The sequence below is a fragment of the Corvus cornix genome, chromosome 1A (assembly GCF_000738735.6).
Source record: "Corvus cornix cornix isolate S_Up_H32 chromosome 1A, ASM73873v5, whole genome shotgun sequence".
Classification (NCBI taxonomy): Eukaryota; Metazoa; Chordata; class Aves; order Passeriformes; family Corvidae; genus Corvus; species Corvus cornix.
Window position 1 is genome coordinate 69,643,552 of NC_047057.1, and position 24,207 is coordinate 69,667,758.

At 39.5% G+C, this 24,207-nt stretch overlaps 1 protein-coding gene across 2 annotated transcripts in view; it reads right to left on the reverse strand.

Moving 5' to 3' along the window:
- The window catches only part of PIK3C2G (phosphatidylinositol-4-phosphate 3-kinase catalytic subunit type 2 gamma), a 190,635-nt gene that overhangs the window by 33,416 nt on the left and 133,012 nt on the right, over window positions 1-24,207 (reverse strand). For both annotated transcript variants that reach the window (XM_019288624.3, XM_010404187.4), the window contains exons 26-30: window positions 21,340-21,496; window positions 17,537-17,646; window positions 9,692-9,884; window positions 8,993-9,114; window positions 4,649-4,757 (exon numbers count right to left, since the gene is read on the reverse strand). In XM_019288624.3, coding sequence (XP_019144169.2) covers window positions 4,649-4,757; window positions 8,993-9,114; window positions 9,692-9,884; window positions 17,537-17,646; window positions 21,340-21,496 — 691 coding nt within the window. The remainder of the gene's footprint in view (window positions 1-4,648; window positions 4,758-8,992; window positions 9,115-9,691; window positions 9,885-17,536; window positions 17,647-21,339; window positions 21,497-24,207) is intronic.

The following is a 24,207-nucleotide window of genomic DNA, read 5'->3' on the forward strand; positions in this document are numbered from 1 at the left end:
CAAGTCCCAAGGAGCACCAGTGAATAAAGTAGAAATGAAATATGGGAAGCTCTTATCAAACTTGATTACTTTTACAGTGTGAAACATTAGTCACCCTAGAACAATGCTGTGGTCCTGGTTTTTACTGTGTGCTTGAAAATGAGTGAACATAATTTACAATCATTTCCATTTACATCCTCTTTAAAGTCCTTTTACAAAGCCTGTAAGTCACCATAAAGCTGTTTATAGAACCTATCCACAGCTGAAACACCATCACTGTTTGCTTACCTGTGTGCACAAGGTTTATCCTCACCCCCAAAGTCCTCAGTTAGTTTGGATACTTCGAAAATCTTTATAGACTCAAATCCCAAAAGACACTATATTTTTTTTTTAATGATCAGCCTACTGTGCACCTGAACTTACTTTTGTATTTGTCACAGACTTAATTAATGGAGCATTACCTTGCTTTTGTGTCCCCAGGCAGTGTACAACCCTCCTACAACACAGCCATAAAATCACGAGCCACTAGGGCAGCCCTAATTTGTATGATGAGATTTGGGCTGCAGTCTCCATTCAGCCCATTGCTCAGTTGGAGTTGAGTGAAACACAGAAAAATATGACATGGGTCAGCAGCAGCTGTCTTTTGTCACAAATTCTTTATGCTTTGAGAACATATGTTTTTGTCATCTTCCATGTTACCCACCTTCAGTTCATTGTTCTTTGGTGCTTCACCTCTTATTGGTGACATCACTTGGTTGTTTTGCCATTTAATGGAGCAAAACTCAAAGTTTCTGAAGAGTGCTGAGAATTTTACCCTGCAGATCTAGAAAACTCAGGTATTTCAGTGTATGCAGATGATGAGTCAGTCAGCAATGGTGCAGCTGGCTCAAACCTAAATGTTCCTTCGCTGTGGTCAGAAATATTGACACTGGTTTGGGACAAGTAGAATGAAATTTTTTAAAAAACGGCGCTGAAACCCATTTTTCATCCTGTTCTACTTGATTCAGTATGACAATGAAGGTGCATCAACTTCTGCATGTCAGTGATTGATGTAATGAATGCAGCTTGTTGTTCATGAACACAGTCTGGTGGAGGAGTTATTTATAACAGTGCTAACCTGAATTTCAGAAAGGACTCCCATTCCAGGCAATTCTTCAATGAAAGTAACTAAGCGAGGTTTGTGCTTAAAGTAAACCACAGACTTAAAAAAAATGCCTTGAATAGGGATGGGCATGAGCAAGTTTAAGCATTTAAACTGGTCCAAGAACAAATATCTCCATCAACTGATGTTTCTGCATTTATTGGATCTGGCACTAAAATTCAGAGATAGAGAAAGAAGAAGTTTCTGCTCATTAAAGAAGGGTTTGAAGAAACATTTAATTCCATTTGAGCTCCAGTGCAAATAAGAAGGCAGCTGTTTTCCACCTCTCCTCCTTTGTTCCAACCATTTAGCAGAAAAGGTCAGTGACATTCTGACCTACTCTAAATTATAATAAAATTTTCATAATCAGAACTCAGTCTGGACTAAAAAGCTTACACCTAAGGCACGACTGAGGAAGGAATTTGGATGTAATCTGATTCTTTCTTCATTTCTAGGATTTATAATTACTTGATTGGTAGAACCAAGCATGTAGTCAGTCCTGTGTGGACTGGACTAAATTCTTCAGAGCAGAAAATGGCGCCTAGTCACTTAGGGTAATGTGTTTACAGTGATTACAAGTGTTACAATGGTATTTTATAATGAAATAAAAGCTCTTCTCTCTATCCCAGACAATACTCCAGCCTACTCTGCAGCTACAATACATTACAGCTATTAGAATTCAGCATAAAGAAATGACTGTAGCGAGAAAGTAAAAGGAATTCTGTTCTCCAGGAATCTGTTCCTTCTAGATTTCTTCACAAATTTATGAATTAATTGAATTAATTATTTATTCCTACATAGTTTTACTATTTCATAGGAATGACAGTTTGACAGTGCTTGAGAACTGACAACTCACTAAATGGTTTCAGCCAGGCTCTCTAACAATTTGAGAAAAAGGACAAATTTGACTGCAAAGTTGTCATAAGCACAAGAAGGGACAAAATAATTGTATTTATTTTTATCAAGAAAGCCTCCTAGCTTGGCTTTCTGCTCAGACTACAGCCAAGATGACACCATGATATTTTAAAAGACTCATACCAAAGTGAAAAGTAAAAAAGAAGGGAATACAAAGGAAATTACCCACCAACTGGTCTCCTTGTTCTAAGTGGGTCAGAACATGTCAGTATTTTCTAAATTTCTCCCGTCTCCCAGCAGGAGAAGCATATTGAAGTAAAAATAATGATTCAATGTTTGTGGAGTATCAATAACTTTAAAGGTTATCATCCAGAACTGCAGGTTAGCTGCATGGGGGTAAGCAAGATGATTTCCCACATGCAGCAGCACTTTACAGATGGAAACAATCTGCTCATTACTCTGTTTGTTACCCCTTGCCCTCCAAGTCCAGCACACCAGTAGCAGCACAGCCCCCACAGGTACAAAATTGATTTCTTCTCCTCATGGTTCAGCCCTCCAGCCTGGAAATTTGCCCCCCTGGGCTGACTCAGAGCCACAGCAGTGTCTGTCCCCGAGCAGATCTGTCCAGAGTTACCTGCGAACACCTCAGTCATGGTTGTGTTCCAGTGCTGGGAGGATGATCCCAGCTCCAGGGGTGTGTGCTTCAGGCCCATGAAGGGAGGAGGAAGGGCACTGGGAAGCCCATTGCCAGGCAGCCTGCTCTGGCTGGGCACTAACCCACGGAGCGGGAGGCACAGCAGAGCTCCTGTGCACGACCGGGAAATGTTTTTATGACTATCCCAGGGCTTTAAGCAGTCTAATTTTTCAGCTGTAGATCAGGCTTCTGCACAGCAGTGTTTGGCCCAACTTGAAAATCCGTGTACCTTCCAGCAGCCCAGAGCACAGCAGAAGATACTGAGCTCTTCATTTCTAGGTCATGGGCTTAGATCAGCTTTTCCTCAGCTGTGACCAAAAGGCGCTAATGTAAAATAAACCCATGGCCCTAATGTGAGGTCAGAAAGGAATCACAGAACCCTTAGGGTTGGAATGGACCTCTGGAGATCACCCAGTCCAATCCCACTGCCACAGCAGGGTCACTGGCAGCAGGTGACACAGGAACATGTCCAGGTGGGCTTGGAATGCCTCCACAGAGGGAGACTCCACGACCTCCCTGGGCAGCTGTTCAGTGCTCTGCCACCCTCAGTGTAAAAAGGTTCTTCCTCAAGTTGAGGTGAAACTTCTTGTGTTTTAATTGCACAACAATCAACCAAAACTTGAGCAGATTATTTCCCAGTGTGAGTCAAGGGAACCAAGTACCCAAGTCAGCTGTTCACACCAAATTAACTGTAACTCTGTGAGACAAAAAGATTTTTATCCTATTTGGAAATCTTTTCAATTTCAACTCAGGGCTCAGAATTTATATTCATATTAATAAGATAACTCCTGTTTGTCTTGCATATGGACAATTTCCTCTTTAATCTCCATTACAAAGTCACAGCTGGGAAAGTTATATAGTTAGGCAGCAAACTTTTTTTATTTTCCTCCTGCAAGTTGTTTGAGATTTTGGAGAACAAACATCCTCTCATACCCTCTTTTGGCTGTCCATACCATTAAACCAAAGCATCCCCAGTTTGTGCTGTGGCCCTGAGGCCATGGGACAGGACATGGCTCACGTGGCAGAGGCCTAAGCTCTGCTGCAGAATGTGCCAACAGTGAAACAGCAAGGTCAAGCACGAGCTCGTGCCTTGACTCACTTGAATTTACTAAGCCTCTGTGTAAGCCTGGGGTCTAATGTAAACCACCATTTTTTCCCTGCCTGACAGCTTTCCTGACAAAGGCTGCTCGCTGGAGGATGCTCCTTTCTCTCAGACCCTGGTGTCACTGTCAGTAATTGACCATTCAGCTTCTGCAGCATCATGATTTAACATCTTCCCAGGGTGCCCATGGCCCTTTGCTGCTCTCAGCTCCGGCTTTTTTGCTGCTGAGGTGCACAAAGCTTTGTCCTGCCCCAGACAATGAAAAGTCCATGTTTATTACCATTTTGGCTTTCCATTTTTAAACAGGAGGAGAACCTCAAACCTCAGAAAAAAATAATGAATAAAACAAATGTGAAAACACCAATTTTAATGGACACAAATGTACCATTCTGATATTATTGAAACATTCTGGGTTAGGTCTTATGTTTGCAAAACTGTTTCTTCTACCTGTTAGGTGCATTTTGAAATGGGTATTTCTGGGCTGAAAGGATGGAACTTTTCATTTAACAACTGTCAAAATCAGACTTTTCAATATTTCAAAGCTTACTTCTTTTTTTAGACATTACATTCCTCAGAACCTACTCCTTACTGTCAAAAATTCAGTGAATCACTATTTTTCGATGGCAGCAAAAGAAGAAAAGTTTTTCTGAAAAATGCCCTGCTAGGTCTGATGAACTATTTCTCAGTCATACTTGTCCTTGTCTTAAGTTTTGATGAATGCTGCAATGGCTCCATCCCAAAATGCATCATTACAAGATATGTCACTTATGTATTTTTTTTTTTTTTCCTAAAACAGGCAATGGAAAATTTCCTGAATCTTTTGGTAAAATGCTGCTAGAAGTCATGTGCAAATAAAAGAAATACTGGAAATGCTCACATTAGCCAGTTTCCTGGAGCCACTTAATAGCTGCTTCAGATAGAGATTCAAATCCTTCACTCTTTTGTGTTCAAGATCCGTAAAAGGTAAATGCCATGAATGGGGAAACCTGCAAAAGAAGAATATTCGTAAGCATAACTCTTGGACTGTATTTGCTGAAAATATTTCCAGCTCTACTTAACGGAAGAAAGACAAGACTTCCTGAGAGGTTTTGCAGGTAAGGGAACGGATGTGTGCAGGGTCCAGAGGATTTTTTAGCCCCTGACTCAGTTTCTTCTAATAATTTGCTAGTAAATTGTCTCATACTGAAGCACTTTTTCTCTCTAAATAATTAATTAAAAATTATGTAAACAAATAAAAAAATCTTAAAAGACACTCCTTTGCATTTTATGGTTTCTAAATATATCTAAATAATTGTCCCTTTATGATCCCAAGAAAACACTGCCTTTTTGCACAACAGATCTCTGATTGCAGCCCAGAGTTGACATATCCTTACCACAGAACATTGAGCACCAAAGCCTTACAGCAACAATGTGACATTTGATGAATATATCATTGCTTGCATTTTTACCTCAGCTATTTAGAGTGTAGATAAGGTTTCCAGAGTCAATCCCTGATCTCATATCTAATTTCAGGGACTAGCATATTAAAAATAATATATGAAAACAAACTATCATCATAGTAACAAAATCAATCCCAACAAAAGTGGTAACAATAAAAATAGCACAAGTAATGCTCTTGCTGAATTTTTATTAAGATGAATTTAGTTTTGGGTTAGTAAATAAATCACACATGCATAGAATGGCCTTATGTCAATCTTCAAATACTTTGGTGGTTGAAAATGTCAAAACCTCCCATTTCTTTACTTGAATCATCTTTGCATTTTAGAGACCATGCATATTAGATCAGTCAAAAGGTTAGAGTTTTAACAACACACATGATCAATTTATATTAACCTTGCCCTGACAAAGGTTATTTATCTCTCAGGCTGAAGGAGCATTAGAAAAGCTATCTGTGCTAAATTGCACGTAATGGGTTTTGTGATACAGATTGCTAATAGCAGGATGCATAATTAACATTATGCTTTATATCCTCTAACGCATGAGACAGAGAAAAGTAGAAGTTTTCATCTGGTTGTATTTCAACTCCCCCTGCCACCACTGTAAATAGTCAAGTGTGTCTTGTTTACAAACCTCTTTTTTTTCTGCTATGAGCTTTTTTATCCACTAGATCTCAACAGGTATCTGACGGGCTCAGTCGAAGGAGCTGTCTAGTTTGTGATACACTGGAAAGGCACACTCAGCCAGCCTGCAGAAAGGCAGCTGGAAAATCCTGTAGGGAAAAAACTCAGGGCTGATGTAACGTAGTTTGCAACGAAACCAGCGAGGGACCAGGATGACATCAGCATGCTGCATATATGTATGAACTTTTGATGATTCCTGCCCGTGGCACTGGACTCTTCCCTCACCAAATCACAGTGGCAGGACACATAATGGGGAGGGACGAGTGACACGACCCAGGACCATGACATATGTGAACAGCACAGCTAAAAATAGAGCCCAGGTCATTTGGCACACAGAGATAGCCTGTGAATGTTCTGGGGCACAAAAGGACTTCTTTCAAGGGATGGGAGAGAAGAACTGTTTGGAAGCAGCTTAAAGTGAATTAGTCTGTGTAACACAAAGAGAGGGCTCTGGCTGGAAAATGCAGGCCCTCAGAAGATGCATCCAAAGCACAGTGGCCAAACAGAGGACAGAGAAACTGCTGATTGATAGCACCAATAACAGCTGGAGTGAGGGACAACACGAACCTTGTGGCAGCACTGAACCCTTCTTGTAAAAGCCTTTGTGCTTTTGCTGAATCGTGTCTGTGGCTGAAAGCGGCCTTGCCCGTGTGGGGGCACTTGTGTTAGAAAAGGTGAACGTTCCAACCTGACACTCATCTTTGCATCTACTTGAAACGGATCAGAAAATATAAACTTGCACCCTGTGCAGATGTCCTACAGAGCACATTCCATTTCCTACTTGTCTGAACATTGTTCTGTCTACAAATTGTGTCACTTACGTGCTTTGTTGGGCGAAAAGGTTTTTGGCACTTTACAAAACAATAATTAAACACAATTAACACCCTTTGAGAAACCAAATGAGAAGGATGGTGCTGGAGTGCAAGGGCTTGCTTAGGGCAGCTGTGTTCCTAACTTTTAAATAGGGGCTGAATGAACACATGTCAATAGCAAAATTTCAAGATTCTGAGAAGTCTGAGCTTTTGCCATTCATTTCTGACAATGCACTCAGTATTTAGCACTTGTATGAAGAAGCACTCTCATATTTCATTGTTTTCTCCTAATGAGACACGAATATGTACAATTTCACAGAATCAATACTAAGCAGAAACCAAATCCTTTCTGTTAGCAGTTCCAATTATTCTAGTAATATTAAACATTTAACTTTTTAAATCAGACATATTTAAACTGATTTTGTGGTTACATTGTGGAACAAGGCTTTTTCCTCCCTTTGAAGCATCTGGCACCAGCCAGAGCTGGAGCTTTGTAACACACAGGCAGACTAATGGTCTGATATGGCATGGCAGTTTCAGTAATAACTTCCTATAAAGAAATAATTAGGTTTTTATTATTAGAATAAAATCTGGGATACATGAAAAACCTCAAATTAATGAAGTTCTGTTAGAAAACAACCCAAAACTTTAACATTAAAAAACCATGCCTATCAAGAAACATCATAAAATGGATTGTTTTAACACAATTTTAGGGAAAGATCTTGCAGTGACAGGATACTGCTGGGACTGAATTATGGCAATAAAGCACTGGAGCTCCTAGAGACAGCCTCAGTATACGCAGATTAACCCTCTGTGAGTTCTGAAGTGCTCTTTAGCAGTGAAAATGTTGTGAAGGATTTTATTAGAGGTAGATTTATCTGAAAAATGACTAGTACTATTTTTGAAATTCACTACAGGGTTTCTGAGGTTTATAAGTTTCTGAAGAAAAATGTATTTTCTTTCAAAGGGTTCTGCTCACCACAGGAAAAATTCATAAACAGGTACTTGTTAAATATTTTATTTTACAACCTAATAGTTAGCCTGAAAGTATCCCCAAATCAAAACCATGATTCAAGCACTTTCAGTATTTGTTTAGTGAAATTTCAATTCTCACCAGCTGCTGCAAACCAGTTCATGTGAGAAAGCCATAATGAATCAAATTGGAGTCAATAAAATCCCCTCAGGCAGGAGACAGATTCTCTAGAATAAACTAACCTTAGCCATTTTTCAGAATACTTCTCACAAGCTCAGGGGAATACCAACTTTGGATCTGAAATTCGTGGGCTTTAAGTCAAACCATGTTGTTTGTGGCTATTTACTTCAGGTCAAACCCAAAGACCTTTCTCTTTTTCAAGCGTATCACTTGAATCTCAGCTGGTTCAAGTAAGATGCTGTATTTTAGGCCAGCTTTATGGTTTTTTGCAGACTGAGCCTGAATAAGGGCTTGTACCAGGTAAGTCAGAAGGACTGTCTAAGAGAGGACTACTTTGTACTCAGTGGTGTATGCAGTATAACGTATATGATATATATATATATAGGAAAAATAACTCCCCTTGTGTTAATAAAGCCATGGACAATCGTTACATAAGGCAAAGATGATTTAAATAAGGCAGAAATAAACCATGGGACCCACTGCCCCAGGAAACTGTAAAGAAATAACATTCAGAAAATGAAAAGCAGGAATGGACATGCATATGGATAAAAAGTAACATTCAGAATTATTGCAACTAATGACAGCATATTTTTCAAAAGATATAAAACTGAATGATGTGAGGCACAAAATATTGGGTTTGGGGAAGGACAGAACATAAGATTATTGTGTATTTCTCAGCTGGGAGTATGTGCATCATGTTCTAAAAATGTTCATCATGGTGCTAGAGTCAGAGATTTCTGTTCTGACCCACTGTGAGCACTCCTACATTGCTTTAACATATGGATCTTGCCATGAGTTTTGATAAACATCATGCAGAAAATAAAAACTATTAAAGGCACCTTAAATGAAGTCAACACCACTTACCCTTTAATTTCAGGAACAGTTTTGTCAGGCCCAAGCTGTTCCCCTTTTTCCCCCCCATTTAAAAAAGGAAAAATAAAATATAAAACTTAGACTGTCACAATGGTTTCTGATTCAGTTTCTTCTGGGGCTGAATAGAAGGCTTGATAGAATATCTTGCTCTGCCTTTGTGTTTCTAAAAATACCTCTGCCGTGAATATTCTCACGGATTTGTGTGAGCACAGGAGAGAGAACCACTTAACAGCACAATAACATTCACTAATACACTGCCTTACTCTGGGAGGGCATGAGATGGGAATTGCTTCTGGAGATGGCTGTGAAGTTTGGAGAACTGTTCGAATGATTTTTCCACGAAGGTGACCACATTGCAGGTTTGCACCACCTGGATGAGATAGAGCTGTGGGGGGGGAAAGGGAGAGGCAAAGAAGAGAAATTATCAGAGAGGCAAATTAAAAAAAAAAAAAAGTACAAGAGAATATATAGGGTGATTTTAACAAAGAAAAACCTTCCTTTAATGTAGTGCCAAGTGCCAGAGAATTCAGTTTGTAATTCACAGTCTTTGCTGCACGGAAAGAGAAACTTGTCTGGGTAGCATACAACTCAAACACTGAAAGATCACTGCAGTGTGTGAAAACTAATAGTGCACCATTAAGGCATCGTATAACAGCCTCCAATTTCTATTAGGCTTCCTAATTTTGTGCCATGCTTTCCTTCTGGATGCTTTAATTAGCTCTTGATTTATTTTTCACTATGGGGAATGAACTGTTCTCCTTAATGGCTCCCTGCAAATATCTGTCTGCCTGGTGTTTTTGCTCTCTGGTAGCTCACTGCTTATGGCACCACTATTCATCCAATGATGCTTTTAATGTGGCACAAGCACATCTTCTATAAAGGAAGAGGGAGAGTGTATAAGTTCTTGAAAGAGTCATTAAAAATCCAGGCAAATGAGGGCGAGCAAAGAACATAATACATACAGAGTCAGGCTTTTTGCAGAATCCCAAAATGGTGGCCCTTGCGATTGACCTCTCTGTGTCCAGCATCATCCATTCCTGAGGGACAGTCTCTGGAGCTGAAGGCTTTGCAGAGCTCCCCACTGACATCTGTACAAGCGTGTGGATCAAGTTATTGAGTTTAACAGGAAAGCACTCCAAACTTTCCTTTATTTTCCTGAAGAGTGAACAAACAGAGGAGGTGCTATTTATGCATCTGTTTTGTTTCCATTCCTTCACCCCTCTTTTTATGGATACAAGACCAAAAAATCCCAGATTCTAAAGCCTACCTCCCATACCCACAGACACACACACACACACACACACACACACCAGTCGCTGCTATTTGCACTGCAGCCCCTCCAGCCCCTGAGCTCCAGTGCTCAGAGGAGTGCTCTTGCCACAGCCTGCCTCAGGGCTTAGCTTGGAGCAGCTCTTCGTCACGAGCTGGATACCAGCCTCCTTTCAGACATCAGGGACAAGTGGAACAGTTCCATGTGTGTTTTGAGGAGTTCCAGGGCTGAAGAGCAGGTGTTCATTTTGCCAAGCAGGAGAGAAGGCACTGGTTATGATTACATTTATTTTTGGTTGCACTAACCTCACATGAGCTTACATGTGTTTGCACAAGGCTCTTGGATTCAATTTGTGATTTAGCTGTGCATGATGTGTTGCTAAATCCTCTACCCAGTTCTTAAAAGCTCTATCCCTGTGGAACTGCTTAAGATGAACTAAAAAAGAGAGAGAATTTTTCTCCTGGTATCTCCCTCCATCTCATCCCTGTGCAAGGGGAGCCAGAACACTGTTTTGACTTCCTAGAGTTTTGAGAACTTTCATCAAAAAAGACACAATAGATAAAAAAACCCCTAGATGAACATGGAGATATATATGTACTGCAAATGTGAAAGTGAACTCAACTTGAGAAATAACACTGCAAGAAAATAACAGATCTTTGAAGAGTGAGATGCACTACTCTTTAGAAAACACTTGCTCTTTTGAATTCAGTTGCTAATTGAATTTTGAAGACCTATTAACTTCTGATGGTAATTTTTTTTTGTTTCTCTGCTTATTTCTAAGCTCTCTGAAGATATCCTAGATCTGTTCTGATGTTATAGAACAACAACACATCAGTTTCAAGTTGTATGGCAGCAAACCACTACCAAATTGTCAGGGTTTTGCTGTGTTTTCTTTTTTTTTTTTTTTTTTTTTCTCTCCCAGTGTTGGATTATATCTAACTATGTTACAAGGGCTGGCAACACCCTTAACCACCTTCATCATGCCTTGTTCAAAGCTGAACAAATGCTTCACCTGTCATTTCAAATTACAATCTTATTCATGGGTTTCTGTGAGTGGGTTGGAATGCGTAGTGCAATCATTTGAAATCAACTCCATTCATCGCATTAGCCTAATTTCCATGATCTCAGGTGCTCCAGCTAAAGTCTGTAGCTTCACAGATGAAACCAATCCAGAAAGAATAACGAATATTCTACCTACAGACAGCTCCCCAGCTCACCCCCCTGAAATTCAGATTTTATTCAAAATAATGTGTGAATTTATCCTACACTAATTAGGCATAGTAAACTGAGGAGAGAGGTATATGTTCCCCTTAATGTAATACAAGGAAAGGTACCTCAGAATTGATTTGGTTGATTATCTTAATTATTAATTAAATTCTTCAGAAACAGATACATACAAAATATTTAATAAATAAAGAAATTAACACTCTGATGTAAAACAAGAAAACAAATCTCATTTCAAAATACTAATACAAAATCAATTCAGTTATGATTAACTAGGCTGCATCAGAGGTGAACTTTTCCTTTTTAACTCCTATGTATTTAATTTAATGCATAGTTTAAACACTTCCTAAATCTGAGACATTAGGTTATAGAATCTGTAACTGGCCATATTATAGCAGAGCAGCTAGGGAATTTGCCACTTTACTGTAAGAGGCACGCGAACTTTGCAGCTAAACACTCTGCATTTTAACTTACATAAAACAGGCCTCAGCTTGTAAATTAGTACTAATTCAGACATCATCATTACACAGAACTGATATCAGACTACCACTATTCCTTCCATGGATCCATTAGGCTTCCAAAATACTTTTAAAACCCAGATTGCTAATCACATACTTTAAATCTAAACACAGCCTTGTGTTGTCATTGTTGCAGATTTTCCCTGTGAGTTATTTGAAATGACTATATTTAAAGTCAAATAAGAACAGAAGTATGAGTTGTTTTCTCCCCTCTCGATACTCTCTTTTGTCGGTATGCAGTCCTCTTTGCTAGGATAGAAAACATTAAGCAATGGACAAAAAATTCAAGGCCTCTTTGCTTTTCTGATGCCATCTCAGAGCAAGGTGGAACAACTCTGCTTGTGGCTCTCTGCACTTTCTTTTAAGGACAAATTGGCTCAAGGGAACCCTCTTTCCCTAAAGCTGGTTCCTAACTATGCACAGAGCAATGGGGTACATCAAACCCATGTGTCTTATCTTTTGGAGATCTTGCAGTTTATTTCTGGCCTGGATTAGTTCAGTGACCCAGTTTATCACATTGTGGTACCTGATTCCCCCTTCTGCTAGCATTTTAAAAGTTCATCCTGAGGACCAGTGGTGGAAGCTTCTCCTTGAACTCTCCCAGATCCCCATACACCTTTTTATCTCTACAGCCACATTAAGCTTAGCAGTAGTTGAAAGAAGTAAGGTCATGGGTATTTGTAAAAATCCTCCTCTTGCTCCCTGGCCATTACCACCTTTGCCTGTGACCAAAGCTGGCTCTGCCTTCACAAAGATGACAAAAAGTTTATTATTTATTTCAGAGCTCTACTAGCCCAAGCTGCATAGAAAATTAGTGCCTGATGGTCTAGAGATAGCTAAACTAAGTGAACAATACAAAGGGCATTAAAAGGACAGGTTAATCAGAAGAAAACAGGAAACTGTCATTAACTAGAGTAATATTAGCAGTGAATCCAAATATTGCCAACACAGTTTTCAGAGAGAAAAATTCTGTTTTCCACATGACAATAACTGTTTACCATGCAGATTGGTGTCTGACCTACTTCTCAGAAAAGAAAGTTAAATATCTGGGATTATTGGAAAGAAATGGCTTTCTGCTTTCCACCTGCTGAATTGACTTTGAATTTCAGATTTGGCTTCAGTCTTTCTACAGAGCTGTCAAATTACAGTATCAGGTAAAACATGAACAGACTGGCTGGCTGCTTGTGTAAAAGGAGATGGATGGAAAGTTTGGCTAATATTTTCAAGAGTGACTAGTGGTAGCTGGAGACTCGAGTTTTAGGAAGCAGACATTTCTTATGGGGCAGGTATATCCCATAAGAGGGCTGATTCTTAGATTTTTCTGGACACACCAGCCTTTATACACAGCAGATAAAATCATTATTACTGACTAGTTATTAAGATCTTAGTCTTGGTGGGTATTTCTTTATCATTCATGATGGTATGCTGCTTCTCATTTCCATCTAGGCCAGAAAATCATTTAGAGTATAATAAAATCTATTTTCATGGGATTCTCAGATGTTAGTGAACATTGTTTCATTTATATTCCACATTTCCATCCATGAATTTATAAAGCTCCATTTTAAAACAAGTTGGGTAGTACGTCCCCATACTCTTAACAGACTTTTGCAGAATATTACTGCTTTCATCAACAGACTGAATTCCTCAAAAATCATTAATTCAAGGAGGAAGTCTGCCTTCTGCTCCTTTGGAGCACATACACCACAATCTTGACAAACTACTTGAACACCACTGAAATAAAGTTTAGCACCATAGTTTGCTCCATTCCCTTTCAGATGCCACCAACTTTCACCATGTTTCACCTGTTTGGGAAATTTCTTGCTGAAATATTTGCAGCCACCTGAGAAACAGAGATTGGCTGATCAGTTTGAGATCAGTGTCATGTTTTGAAAGGAGTTACTGTGGATTGTCCAGCTTGAAAACTGCTGGCATTTGTGGTTTGGAGTGGATATGTTCGATGTGAGCAACAACAGGTATCTAAAAAATGAGTCCATTAATAAATAAAGACAGCAGCTGACCCAAGCAGCACCCCCCTCAATCAGGCTGCTGAAGATATGCAATGTGCTCCCCTGGTAATTGTCAGATCCATCCTGCATCTCTTATTCATGGGTTTCTATGAGTGGGTTAGATTGCACAACACAATCAATTGAAATCAACTCCATTCATTGCATTAGGCTAACTTTATGCTCTTTAAACCAATTTTAAATATACATCCCTGTGCAGGCACGTTAAAAATATCAGGCAGTCTGCCACATCATGCTGACATTTGAAGACATCTGCAGAAAACCATAAAGAAAATTTATATCCAGAGGTAAGATGGGTTTCTGACAAAACTGTGTTGTCAGGGGAAGAGGAGAGGAGGGAGGGGTAAGGATCAAATTGAGTTTCAGGGATCAAACTGAGTTCAGGGCAGATGCTGGAGAGACAACGATGTTTCATTTGGCAGTAGGTGCACAGGACTGACAAGGAAACACAGAAACTCTTGTTTAACTCTCAACTGGTGCATTGTTTATCCACGATGTGAGGGTGGGACCTTCCAGAGGGCTGGAAGCTGTGAGACTCAACGCTGCTGCTCATCAGCTCGTAACAGGGAACTGACCCCATGTCAGAAGAGCTGCACACAAATGAGACCACAGACTGCTGCACATGACTTAAATCAAGAATGAGACCAAAGGAATTCAGTAAAACACAGAATGTTTTATGAGCCTGAAAGGGGTCAGTACTTTACAGTCCAAACTCTGACACAATTGTTCTGCTGGCCAAAGAGGTGACGGCAAAGAACAAATTAACATTGTTCTGCCAGGAGTATTTGTGACATCATTCATCATTTCATGTTGGTTTTAAACAACAGTAGGGCCAATGTCAGTGTTATGGCTAAACCAAACTCAGAAAATTGCTAAAAGCAACCCATTTCTACAGAAACACAGGGAAATACTGTTCTCCTATTTCCACTAGCAGCAGATTGGGATTTTCAGTAGATATATTATATGATTGAATCTGAAAGATTACAATAACTACCTTGTACTTAGAACAAGAAACAACTTTCTGTTGGCAACATTTAACATTCTGATGACTGCAGTCTTAGTCTAGAAAAGAACTTTTAAAAATCAGTGAAGTGTTTTTGGAAGCAATTATGGAGAAAAAGGAGCTACAAATTATGAGGGATTTGAGAACTACCAGAAGTTGTGCTAATAATCAGAACTTCCAATTTCCTTGTCTTTCTAAGGGCAGCTTGAAAAATAGATACAGGAACAAGCTGGAGATTGACCATGAAAAGTATGTAACTGGATTTTTTTCTCATATCTATATTTTGTATAACAAGGACATAAGGACTAAAGATGATGTAGATAGCACAAAGCTCACAAAAATCTCAATATATTAACATTCCCAAAGCCAGGTTGGAAAGTGTTTTTGCAGAGGCACAGTCTCTGCATAGATCCGAGTATCAGGCCATGCCAAAGTCTTCATTTTGAAAAGTTCCTGGATACAATTTCCAAAGTAAAATCCTACTAGACATGAGGCTTGATATTCTCCCCATGTTCAAATATGTTGAAATGCTAATAAATTTTTTTAATCACCACAAATAATGTTCAAATGAATAGAAATTAGAATAAAGGAGAAAAAAAGCTCCAAAAGAAATTAGATCCATGGAAATTCATGAACTAATGTAAAGGGATTTTCTTCTTGCAAATGAGCATATATAATAAAAACACATCCTAAGAATATTAATGAATAAAATATGCACTCTAGCAATATCTGTCCCTTCTACGTGATGTAATGATCTCCATGGACAATGACAAACCTTCAGCATTTTGAAGGAAATTGGAACAACAGCTCTGAGTTCGCAGAACGCATTTTAGGAGAAAATGCAGTTTCAAATAACAGAGCCCACAGCACAACTGCTTTGTTGGTGTGCAAGAACTGAGTGGAACTTCCACTCTGACAGCCTTCATTTCCTTTACACCATCTCTAAGAAGAAATCTAAGGGGAAGAAGGACATGCTGGTCTCTGAGTCCTACCTATAGTCTCTGTGAGCTGAACAGGATTTCCTAAGCCTAACACAAACCTCTACCAGGCAACAAAGCACACCAGCTCTTCTTCCAAAACAGTGTTGGCCTTATTCCACATGCTTTGGCTGAGGAAGACTGCAGGTGAATTCCCACTCTGAAGTCCCTAGCCCTCAAAAGAAAGAGCGTGGAGATACGGCTCTGTCCTGAACCAAGTCTTCATCCTCCCAGCTAAGCAAGGCTGCAACCCTAACTGACTCAGCTGAAAACTGATCCTTTCCACCTCCAGAGGGGTACCAGCTCTGAGCCTTGCATGATACTGATGCAATTTTCACTCTAAAGACTCAGATTCCCCTGCTTGTTTTGTATATCCCAGCCCTTTTCCACTAACTAAACGACCTGCGTATTTTACCCATGAGAGACAGACACAACCACCCAAACTATTTGACAGAATCAAGACTTTAATTAGAAACTGCATGTTTCCTATTTGAAGTGGAAATATAAGTCTGTAATTTGGGAATATGTGAAATTTTAAAGAAAAGGATAAGGTAGGAGTTGATGGTAAATGTGAAGCTGTAATTAAATTTTAAAATATAACAGTCTTGCTAAGAGGCAATAGTGAAAGAATATGAAAAAAACAAGTGTTGCAGGAGAAGGAACTCAGTGCTATGCTGTGTGTAAAGTCATGGAACAATAGTTTTGTTTGACAAGTTCGTCCCTTTTTTTTTTTCAAAGAAAGGTCATCCTTAAAGTCTCTCTCTGTCCCAGCCTTCTCCAAACTTTGTTTCCTCAGATTGTAGCAGATTCTAGTACACATAACTAGCAAAAGTTAGACACGTAAACAGCAAAATGTTAATTTCCCAAAACTTTCACAAGGCCAGAAGAGTCTGGGTCGCTTTGCATGGATAGAGGGTGCCCAGGGCGCACAAATTCATAGTCCTTGGGAAATGATGGTGCTGCTCAGGGCAGACTCTGACAGGGAGATTTGGTCCCATGCAGTGCCTAGAATTACAAAGTAGGTTTCCAGTCCCAGGTAAGTCTCCACTCATTCCATCTACAGCATCATCACATCAACAGCTGGAATTATAGGTAATGCCGGGGCTTGACCTGAAAGATCACGACTGAGGGCTTTAGACTGACTTTATGCACATCAGCTGCAGCTCCTCATCACTAATCCCCAGTCATTATCACAAACAGGTGAAATGTTTCATCATCCTAACAGAAATGAAGCTTTAAATGTTTAAATGAATATTCACTCACAAGGCTTTTCTGTGATTGATCTGTTAGTTGTTTAAAAGCAAGAATCAGCACTGTTTTGCAGATGGAGACACTACAACTAGCAAAGGGAAAGTAACTTCTCTGAGGCAACACAGAAGGTCAAAAGGGGAAGAGAAAAAGGAATAAAGTGCAGAAATTGAAGGCTCTCATTCAGACCATTGACAAGCTGAACCTCTTTAAGCAGCCCAAATCCATTTACATGTAGCTGCTGCATTTAAAAACACAGAGAAAACCCAACTAGATACAAATCAGGATGGTTTTGCCATGAAAGCCTAAGAAATCTCCAGGTGCTGAGTAAGTGACTCAAGTGTACCACAAATGCACAACTGTTTCTTCCAGAAATTAGAGGAAATTCGTTATAACATGCATAAGGAATGACTTTTTAAAAGTAAACCTGTGAAGACAAATTATTCTTTTGTGTAATTTCCCTGATTACACCTTCTTAACACAAGAGAAAAATTGCATCATGCCTGAAGAAGACAAGGTTTCTGGATTATATTTTGGTTTTACCTTGTAAAGTAGCTTGTAGCCTGGAGATCTGAGTCCTGAGGACGGAGGTTATCGTACACATATTTCAGATCCTGGATGCTGTTTAGCTCAGGCAATCCTGCATGCAGCATCTAAAAGTAAAGAAATGTTAGGTCATTAGTCCACTGTTCTACTGAAAAGAAATTTAAATGAAATGGGCCTAAGTGAGAAAAGAAAGGTTTTACACCAAAACACCTTGTAAAACAGCTTTGCTGATCTGAAAAGTGGTTCTGATGCTAGAGCAATGCCTGGAATAATAAAGTGAATATATTGCATTGTAAACCTTCACACCGAGGCACCTGAAAGGGGCATGGGTCAGAATCAACGATCCATTTTAGTTATTCATTTTCTCTTCAGATACCATACCTTCAAGGTGTGCATTGCTAAGCCTCCTTCAGAGCCTTCTAATGGTGATAAAGGGAAGGTGACCAAATTCAGCCACCTGAACAGTAGTAACCACATTTCTGTTGTGCTCACAGTGTTGTATTAGCCCTAATTCAATTTAGCGCAACGTCACCCTCTCATTTGTAACTCCCGGTTCCACCATCACTACCCTGGACTCCTCCTGCAAAGGGATCACAGATTCATTCCCTTTACAGTCAGAGGAGGAGAAAAGGTTCTTCAGACACTGATTCATGGCAGGAGCCCTGAGGTGGGCAGAGAGAACTGCCCTCTGGAGGAGGTATCGCTGTCCGTCGATGAGGAGCACAACTGTTCTAGTTAGTTGGCCAGATTAGATTAGAGAAACAAATAGTGCCAATATTCCCACTGCAAAGTAAAAACCTGAGGAGATTAGACAGCTGACTGTGTCCAATTGCCCACACAGCTCTCTCCAGGCATTTTCAAATGTCAACAACAACAACAACATTTCCTCACTTCAAAACTTACTGATTTTTCCTCAACAATCACAGCAAGCTGGGAGTGATGCTTTTTATTGTGTGTAATGCAGAAAAACATTACTCCTTCACATTGCTCAGAAGGAAATGTATCTGAATTTGCAGTCACTGCTGTGTATTCTTCATTGATGTTTATGTCTAGCTCAGAAAGACCCATTGAGTTTTTCAAGTAACAGCAAAGAAAAAAGGAAGCACTGATTTTATTTTAAGGTTATTTCTTCAAAAATTCTCAATATTTCTACATTTTCTTTTTGACATCTTGCTCAGCCCTGTTCTAAGATACCACTGGACAGTCAGATTGCTGTCTACACAGAGTTTTGGCTGGCAAGGAACAGAGAGGCAGAAAGCTCAATGAAGTGAATTAAAGTGAGTTGACAGCAGGGACAATAACAATGTCCAGCACTGAAGGACGCTCAGTGCTGTTTATCAATATACCTTCATCCCATTTATAAAAGATGATAACAACTCCTGCCCCCTTGAAATTTCTGATCACAGTGGAGGCAAGTGGATTAATTACTTGCTCTCTAGCATCATCCCTAAGATCCTTTTAATAATTTTCTATATGAAAAAATCTTTATAACATAATGGAGTTTGCATTTCTTTAAACTAGTCAGAAGGTGTTTGTGTCCTGCCATCACCCCCTTTATAATAGTTCACATCAAATCTTTAATGAGAGAAAAGGTGATGAACTACAGGCATTTACACAGCTGAACTCAGCCAGCAGACTCTTGGGTCTCCCACAGATGTTTCTGTTTTTGAAAGTGATGGAAACTTCATGGATTATTTCTTACTCCCAGTAGCAAATGTCAGTACAGCTTTAGAAACATGCTGCTCACCACCAAGAAATAATATTAATTCCCAAACTGGGCCAAAAATCCCTCAATTTGTTCATAATCATGTTTGCTGGAAACCACCAATTGTCACTGGTCACCAAGGGTACAGTTTACTATTCTGTGAGGTATTACCTTTTTTAGAAACAGTCTTACTGTTAAGCATCTGAGAAAACAGAACACGGGAGTAGAATTAAAGATTAATGATACAGATTTCCAAACAGTGAGAGAAATCTTAGACTGTCACTGGTACAAACAAGCAGTGGTTAGTTAATCTTATCCCTCCATGATGACATCTGAAATTCTGTATGGAAATGAATTCAAAGTGGAAGTTCACAGTCTACTTATTTTTTCCAGAAATGGCCCATGGAACTGAAGTATTTTGATGTTTACAGTTTCTGACCAACATCCCACTTCAAGTGCAGAAACAGACTCACCTTTCCAAACATTACTGGCAAAATCAAGGTGTTCCCAAACTGGTCTTGTTTGTTTAATTCCTTTTGCTATGAAGAGCTCGTCGAAGGGGTGTGAGTGTGCTGCCAGTCATTTTTCAATTATGAAGTGCAACACAACTGACTGAGCTGCAGCCCATGGACAAATATTAAGACAAATCTGGATGCTGACTTTTAGCTCAGCTCTATTACCTCTGCTACAAGATCAGCAGAAACAAAAGATGCAGCATGTCCTGAATGCAGACAAACCTGAGCTGCGGCCAGGCAGAGATCATTATTTCAGAGCTCTTGCTAGGAGCATTTTCCTAACATGCTCTATTATCCCAGAGTAATCTAACATCATTATCTCTGCTGCTTGCAGAAAGAGGGACTGCCCTGGGGACAAGGAGATGGGCAGGAGATGGGCTTTATTTGCACCACACAGTTTTAGGCAACCTGTTCAGAAATGTAGGGATTACTGCTGTGGATGGGAGAAGTGGGGTGGTCCTGAGCTTTCTAGAGGCTCTCTAACTTGGACAGGATCTCCTACAACCGCACTCTGCACTGCTTCCAGGGTGAAACTGTGCTTTATGATGGGAATGTAGTTTTGTTGCACCTTTGTGACTACCTAGCAGCAAGCTCAAGGGATCTGGAGCAATCCTTCCTGTTCCGTATTAGGGAATCTCTCACTGAATCACTGCATGAGAATCCATGGACAAGATGGAAGAGGCAAGATGAGAGATTTCTTCCATTTCTCTCGCCCTTCTCCACTGCATAAGTTGGAGATGATAAAGTAGTGTTAACTGAGCAACATTTTGGCTCAGCAGGAGCTCTGTTTATAAGGCCACGAAGACTTTTTCAGGCACAGACCACTCCCCTAGGTCATGGGGGCCCTGCATATAAATTTTGGATTGGTATCTTAGCCAAGCATCTTAGCAAGTATTACTTAATGTAACATTCTCCTTGTACCCATGAAGGGGAAAATCATTAACCTCTCGCACACAAGTAAATAGAGGCATAAATCAGATATGGAATTTGCCATAGCACATGAATTAGTAGGAGTACTTAAAGATAAAAGCTCCTAGAGCTCTTAAAACTCTAAACAAAAGAATTTTTAAACCTGTGTCAATATGGGCAGTTCTCTCTCATTCCTATGCTTGCCATCCTGAGAAGGGTCTGTGGAAATGTGCAACCCCCCCATTCTAAAGGCATTGTTGTAGTGCACTGCTGCTAAGTACTGTCAGATCACCCACCCTGTGAAATATTTACCTTACTTTGTCTTGTAAACACAAACAGGAATGGTAAATGAAGACTAAGGAAAAGGGCTGAGTGAAATTCCTGAATGTAAAACTTTTACCCAGCTTCTTTTGCAGTTTTCTGCTCTTTTGTAAAAAATAATGCATTATGAAATGGAAAAACACCAAGCAGCTTAGTTTTCCTTTTCTCAGAAATCAATACTGAAAGTGGGCAGTTTTCTTGCACAGGAAGTGCAGCACTAACGTTATCAACTGTGCACCTGACAATCTTCAAATCAGGGTGCTACTGGAGAGCAGTACAGCAGAGAAGTGGTAAAAGGGAAGAGAATCCCAGAGGAAAATGATTTTTGGTTTCATCCTCAAGCTTCTTACCATCTCTATCAGGTTCAGGAGTAGCTGGCTGTGTTTCCTGACAATATTATAAGCTCGACAACAAAGCTCCACAAACTCGTGAAAACGCTGTGGGTTTTTTCCACCCTCTGTTATGAAATACTCCATCTCTGATGTGAATATGAAGGGAGCTCGGTCCCTGCAAAAGAGAGCAATTACATGAGAAATTTCACTGAAAATAGCTAATCATGCAGGACAGTTAATATTTGTAACTCATTATTCACATTTGTGTTTTTCAATATTACCTTCCTCATTATTCCATCTCTCCCTTTCTCAGTGTGAAAATCTCTATTGCTCTGACTAATTGGGGCAGAGTGAGACTTTACAGAAAGTTTCCTAGTGAGAAATCCAACAACTGAACAAGTGTTTTCTTCTGGCTCTTCTTTGCTTTTCTTTTTAAACCCTCATTGCTTTAATTTCTTGACTCCAGCCTGAAAGTGAATCTGGAAACAAGTTCTCCCTTGGTATTGAAATATTTAAAAGTTGTTCTCAAAGAGGGTGGGTTATAAATATCAACTCTCTACTAGGCAAGAAGGGAATTTAAGAAAAAACCCTACACCTCCACAATCCAACAACAACTACAAACCCCCAAGCTATGATGCTACCATTAAATATACACCATCCTGAAGAGTTGTTTCTGACTCAAGTTAAAACAGAATATAAATACATTGTCTTGTTTTTTCTACAGTTGCTCTGTGTTCACCCTTGGGTAAATGAGGTGCAGAATCTGACAACACGGCTTGCCTTTTTTTCTTATCACTAGCAGAGTTTGTGGCTATGGCATGCTATTGCAGAAGAAAACAGATTAGCCAGGCTTCTCCTAACAATCCTATCATTCAATAGTTTGAGAAAGGCCTGATAAACTGCATCCTCACACAGAAAAACCTACTGCAGTGATTTCTCATCACAACTGTGTACACAGAGCCATGTAAACAGATTAGAGGGCTCTATTCCAAGGCAATATACACTGTGTGTTAACCCCTAATTCAAAATAAATTTAAATAAACTCAATGTTCTTGGTAAGTTCAAATGCAGAAACAAATTTTAGGAAGTCTATTTCTTGCTAAAACCTCAAACATGGGCTGAATCAACCCATTGCTTCCTGATGGATAAATAAATGAGAAAGATGAGCTCTCCTGGGAGTTTTCCTCATCTTCCCATAAAAGTGCCTGCCTTATGTTACTGCAGAAAGAAAAACAAGTTGTCATGAGATTATAGGCACAGCTGGAAGTTTTAGTCACAAAAATTGCTCAGGTGGCCGTCCCACTTTTATGTTTGGAAATGGCAGCTAACTTTGAATCCAGACCTCCCATGGTTGTCATTCACCTCCAAACAGTCCAGGCCATTAGGGTGGGGTTTTAAAAAAACATATTACTGAATTTCAGCAAGGTAGTACTAGGCATGATGAAGGTCCTCAATAGAAATTCTTTCCCTCCACAGTTTTCTGTGTGACGAAGATGGGAGTTAACAGAGTGAGGGTTATATTAAAGTGTGACTGTTACACAGTTATTGTATAGTTTTGTGCTGTAGATCTCCAAGATTTACAAACCTGCGTCTACTACTGATGTCTGAGAGCCCAGGTTTTCCCAGAACCTTCTTTCACTCATTCATTCATTCATTTATCTTCTAGCTTATTTTTCATCAGTGGTATTTAAAATAGACATTAAGTATTAAATAAATTGATACAATTAGAATAATGCAATTCAATTGGTTGAAGCCCATAGAAAAGAGAGAGACAGAGAAAATTAGCAACGTTAACATCTTGATGTATATGTGGGCAGAAGGCCAATCTAAATCCTGATCTGAAAGCATTTTAGCATCTCAAGAATGTCTTAACTCCAAATTTGTACTTGGGCTAAAATATTCCGAGTCAAAACTACTGCTATAAATATGAGGCATTTTGTTCAGAGTTCATATTTGATTTCTGATGTCCAACTGCATCAAGAGACACAATTTCACTATGAAAACACAGCCCTTTCTGAGCTAGTCCAAGTCTCCCACATTGAGCTACTGGAGCTGAAAATAGATCCTGCAATCAGAAATTACTTTACTGGAAGAAATATGGTATTTAACACTGCTGGGTTGGGCCATGGGCCAACTTTTCCATAATGTAAAGACCGCAACATTAATCAATTCTCTTACTGTTGTCACTAAAGGATCTATGTGAACACAAAACGGATATTTTATTATTTACATTATTTATAGATTAATTTGACTGGTAAGACAACTGAAAGCAGTTTTACAAGGTTCTTAAATTTCTTGGTATCTTTTGTGAGTATGTTTTAGGGTGTTAGGCCAGTCCTCCCTTGTCAACCTGCAAAATATGGTGTAGGAATTTGACTTCTCCTGTTCTGTGTAAGGTCTTTTGTTATTAGAGCCTCTCCCACGAGGGAAACCCTGCAACCCCTGGATGCTGAGGCTCCAGTAAGTAAGCTGGCTGTTCACAAAGGGAACACTTGGCAATGTAAATTAAAAAAAATTAAAAAAACCCTCACATAAAGCCAATTTAGAATATGAGAAACAAGACCCACTAGAAGGAGCAACACAGCCATTTCTCACAATAGCATTATAAAATAAAGTTTCAGTGGGAGGAGACGCTTACTCACTAAACAGAACACAAAGGATTCTGAAAAACCAATTGACAGGGTGAATGTCTGTGTATAGATGCAAAATGTTCCTTGCTGCTTTCACAAACTCCTTTGGAAAATAAGAATGTAGACGGGAAAATTGTCCAGCAAAATGACAAACAGCCAAGTCCAGTCACCGTCCATCATGGTGGTAAAATTTACATCAGCAAACAACAGAGGCTGTTTTAGCCTCCAGAAGGAGAAAAGCAATGCGTGCCCTGTT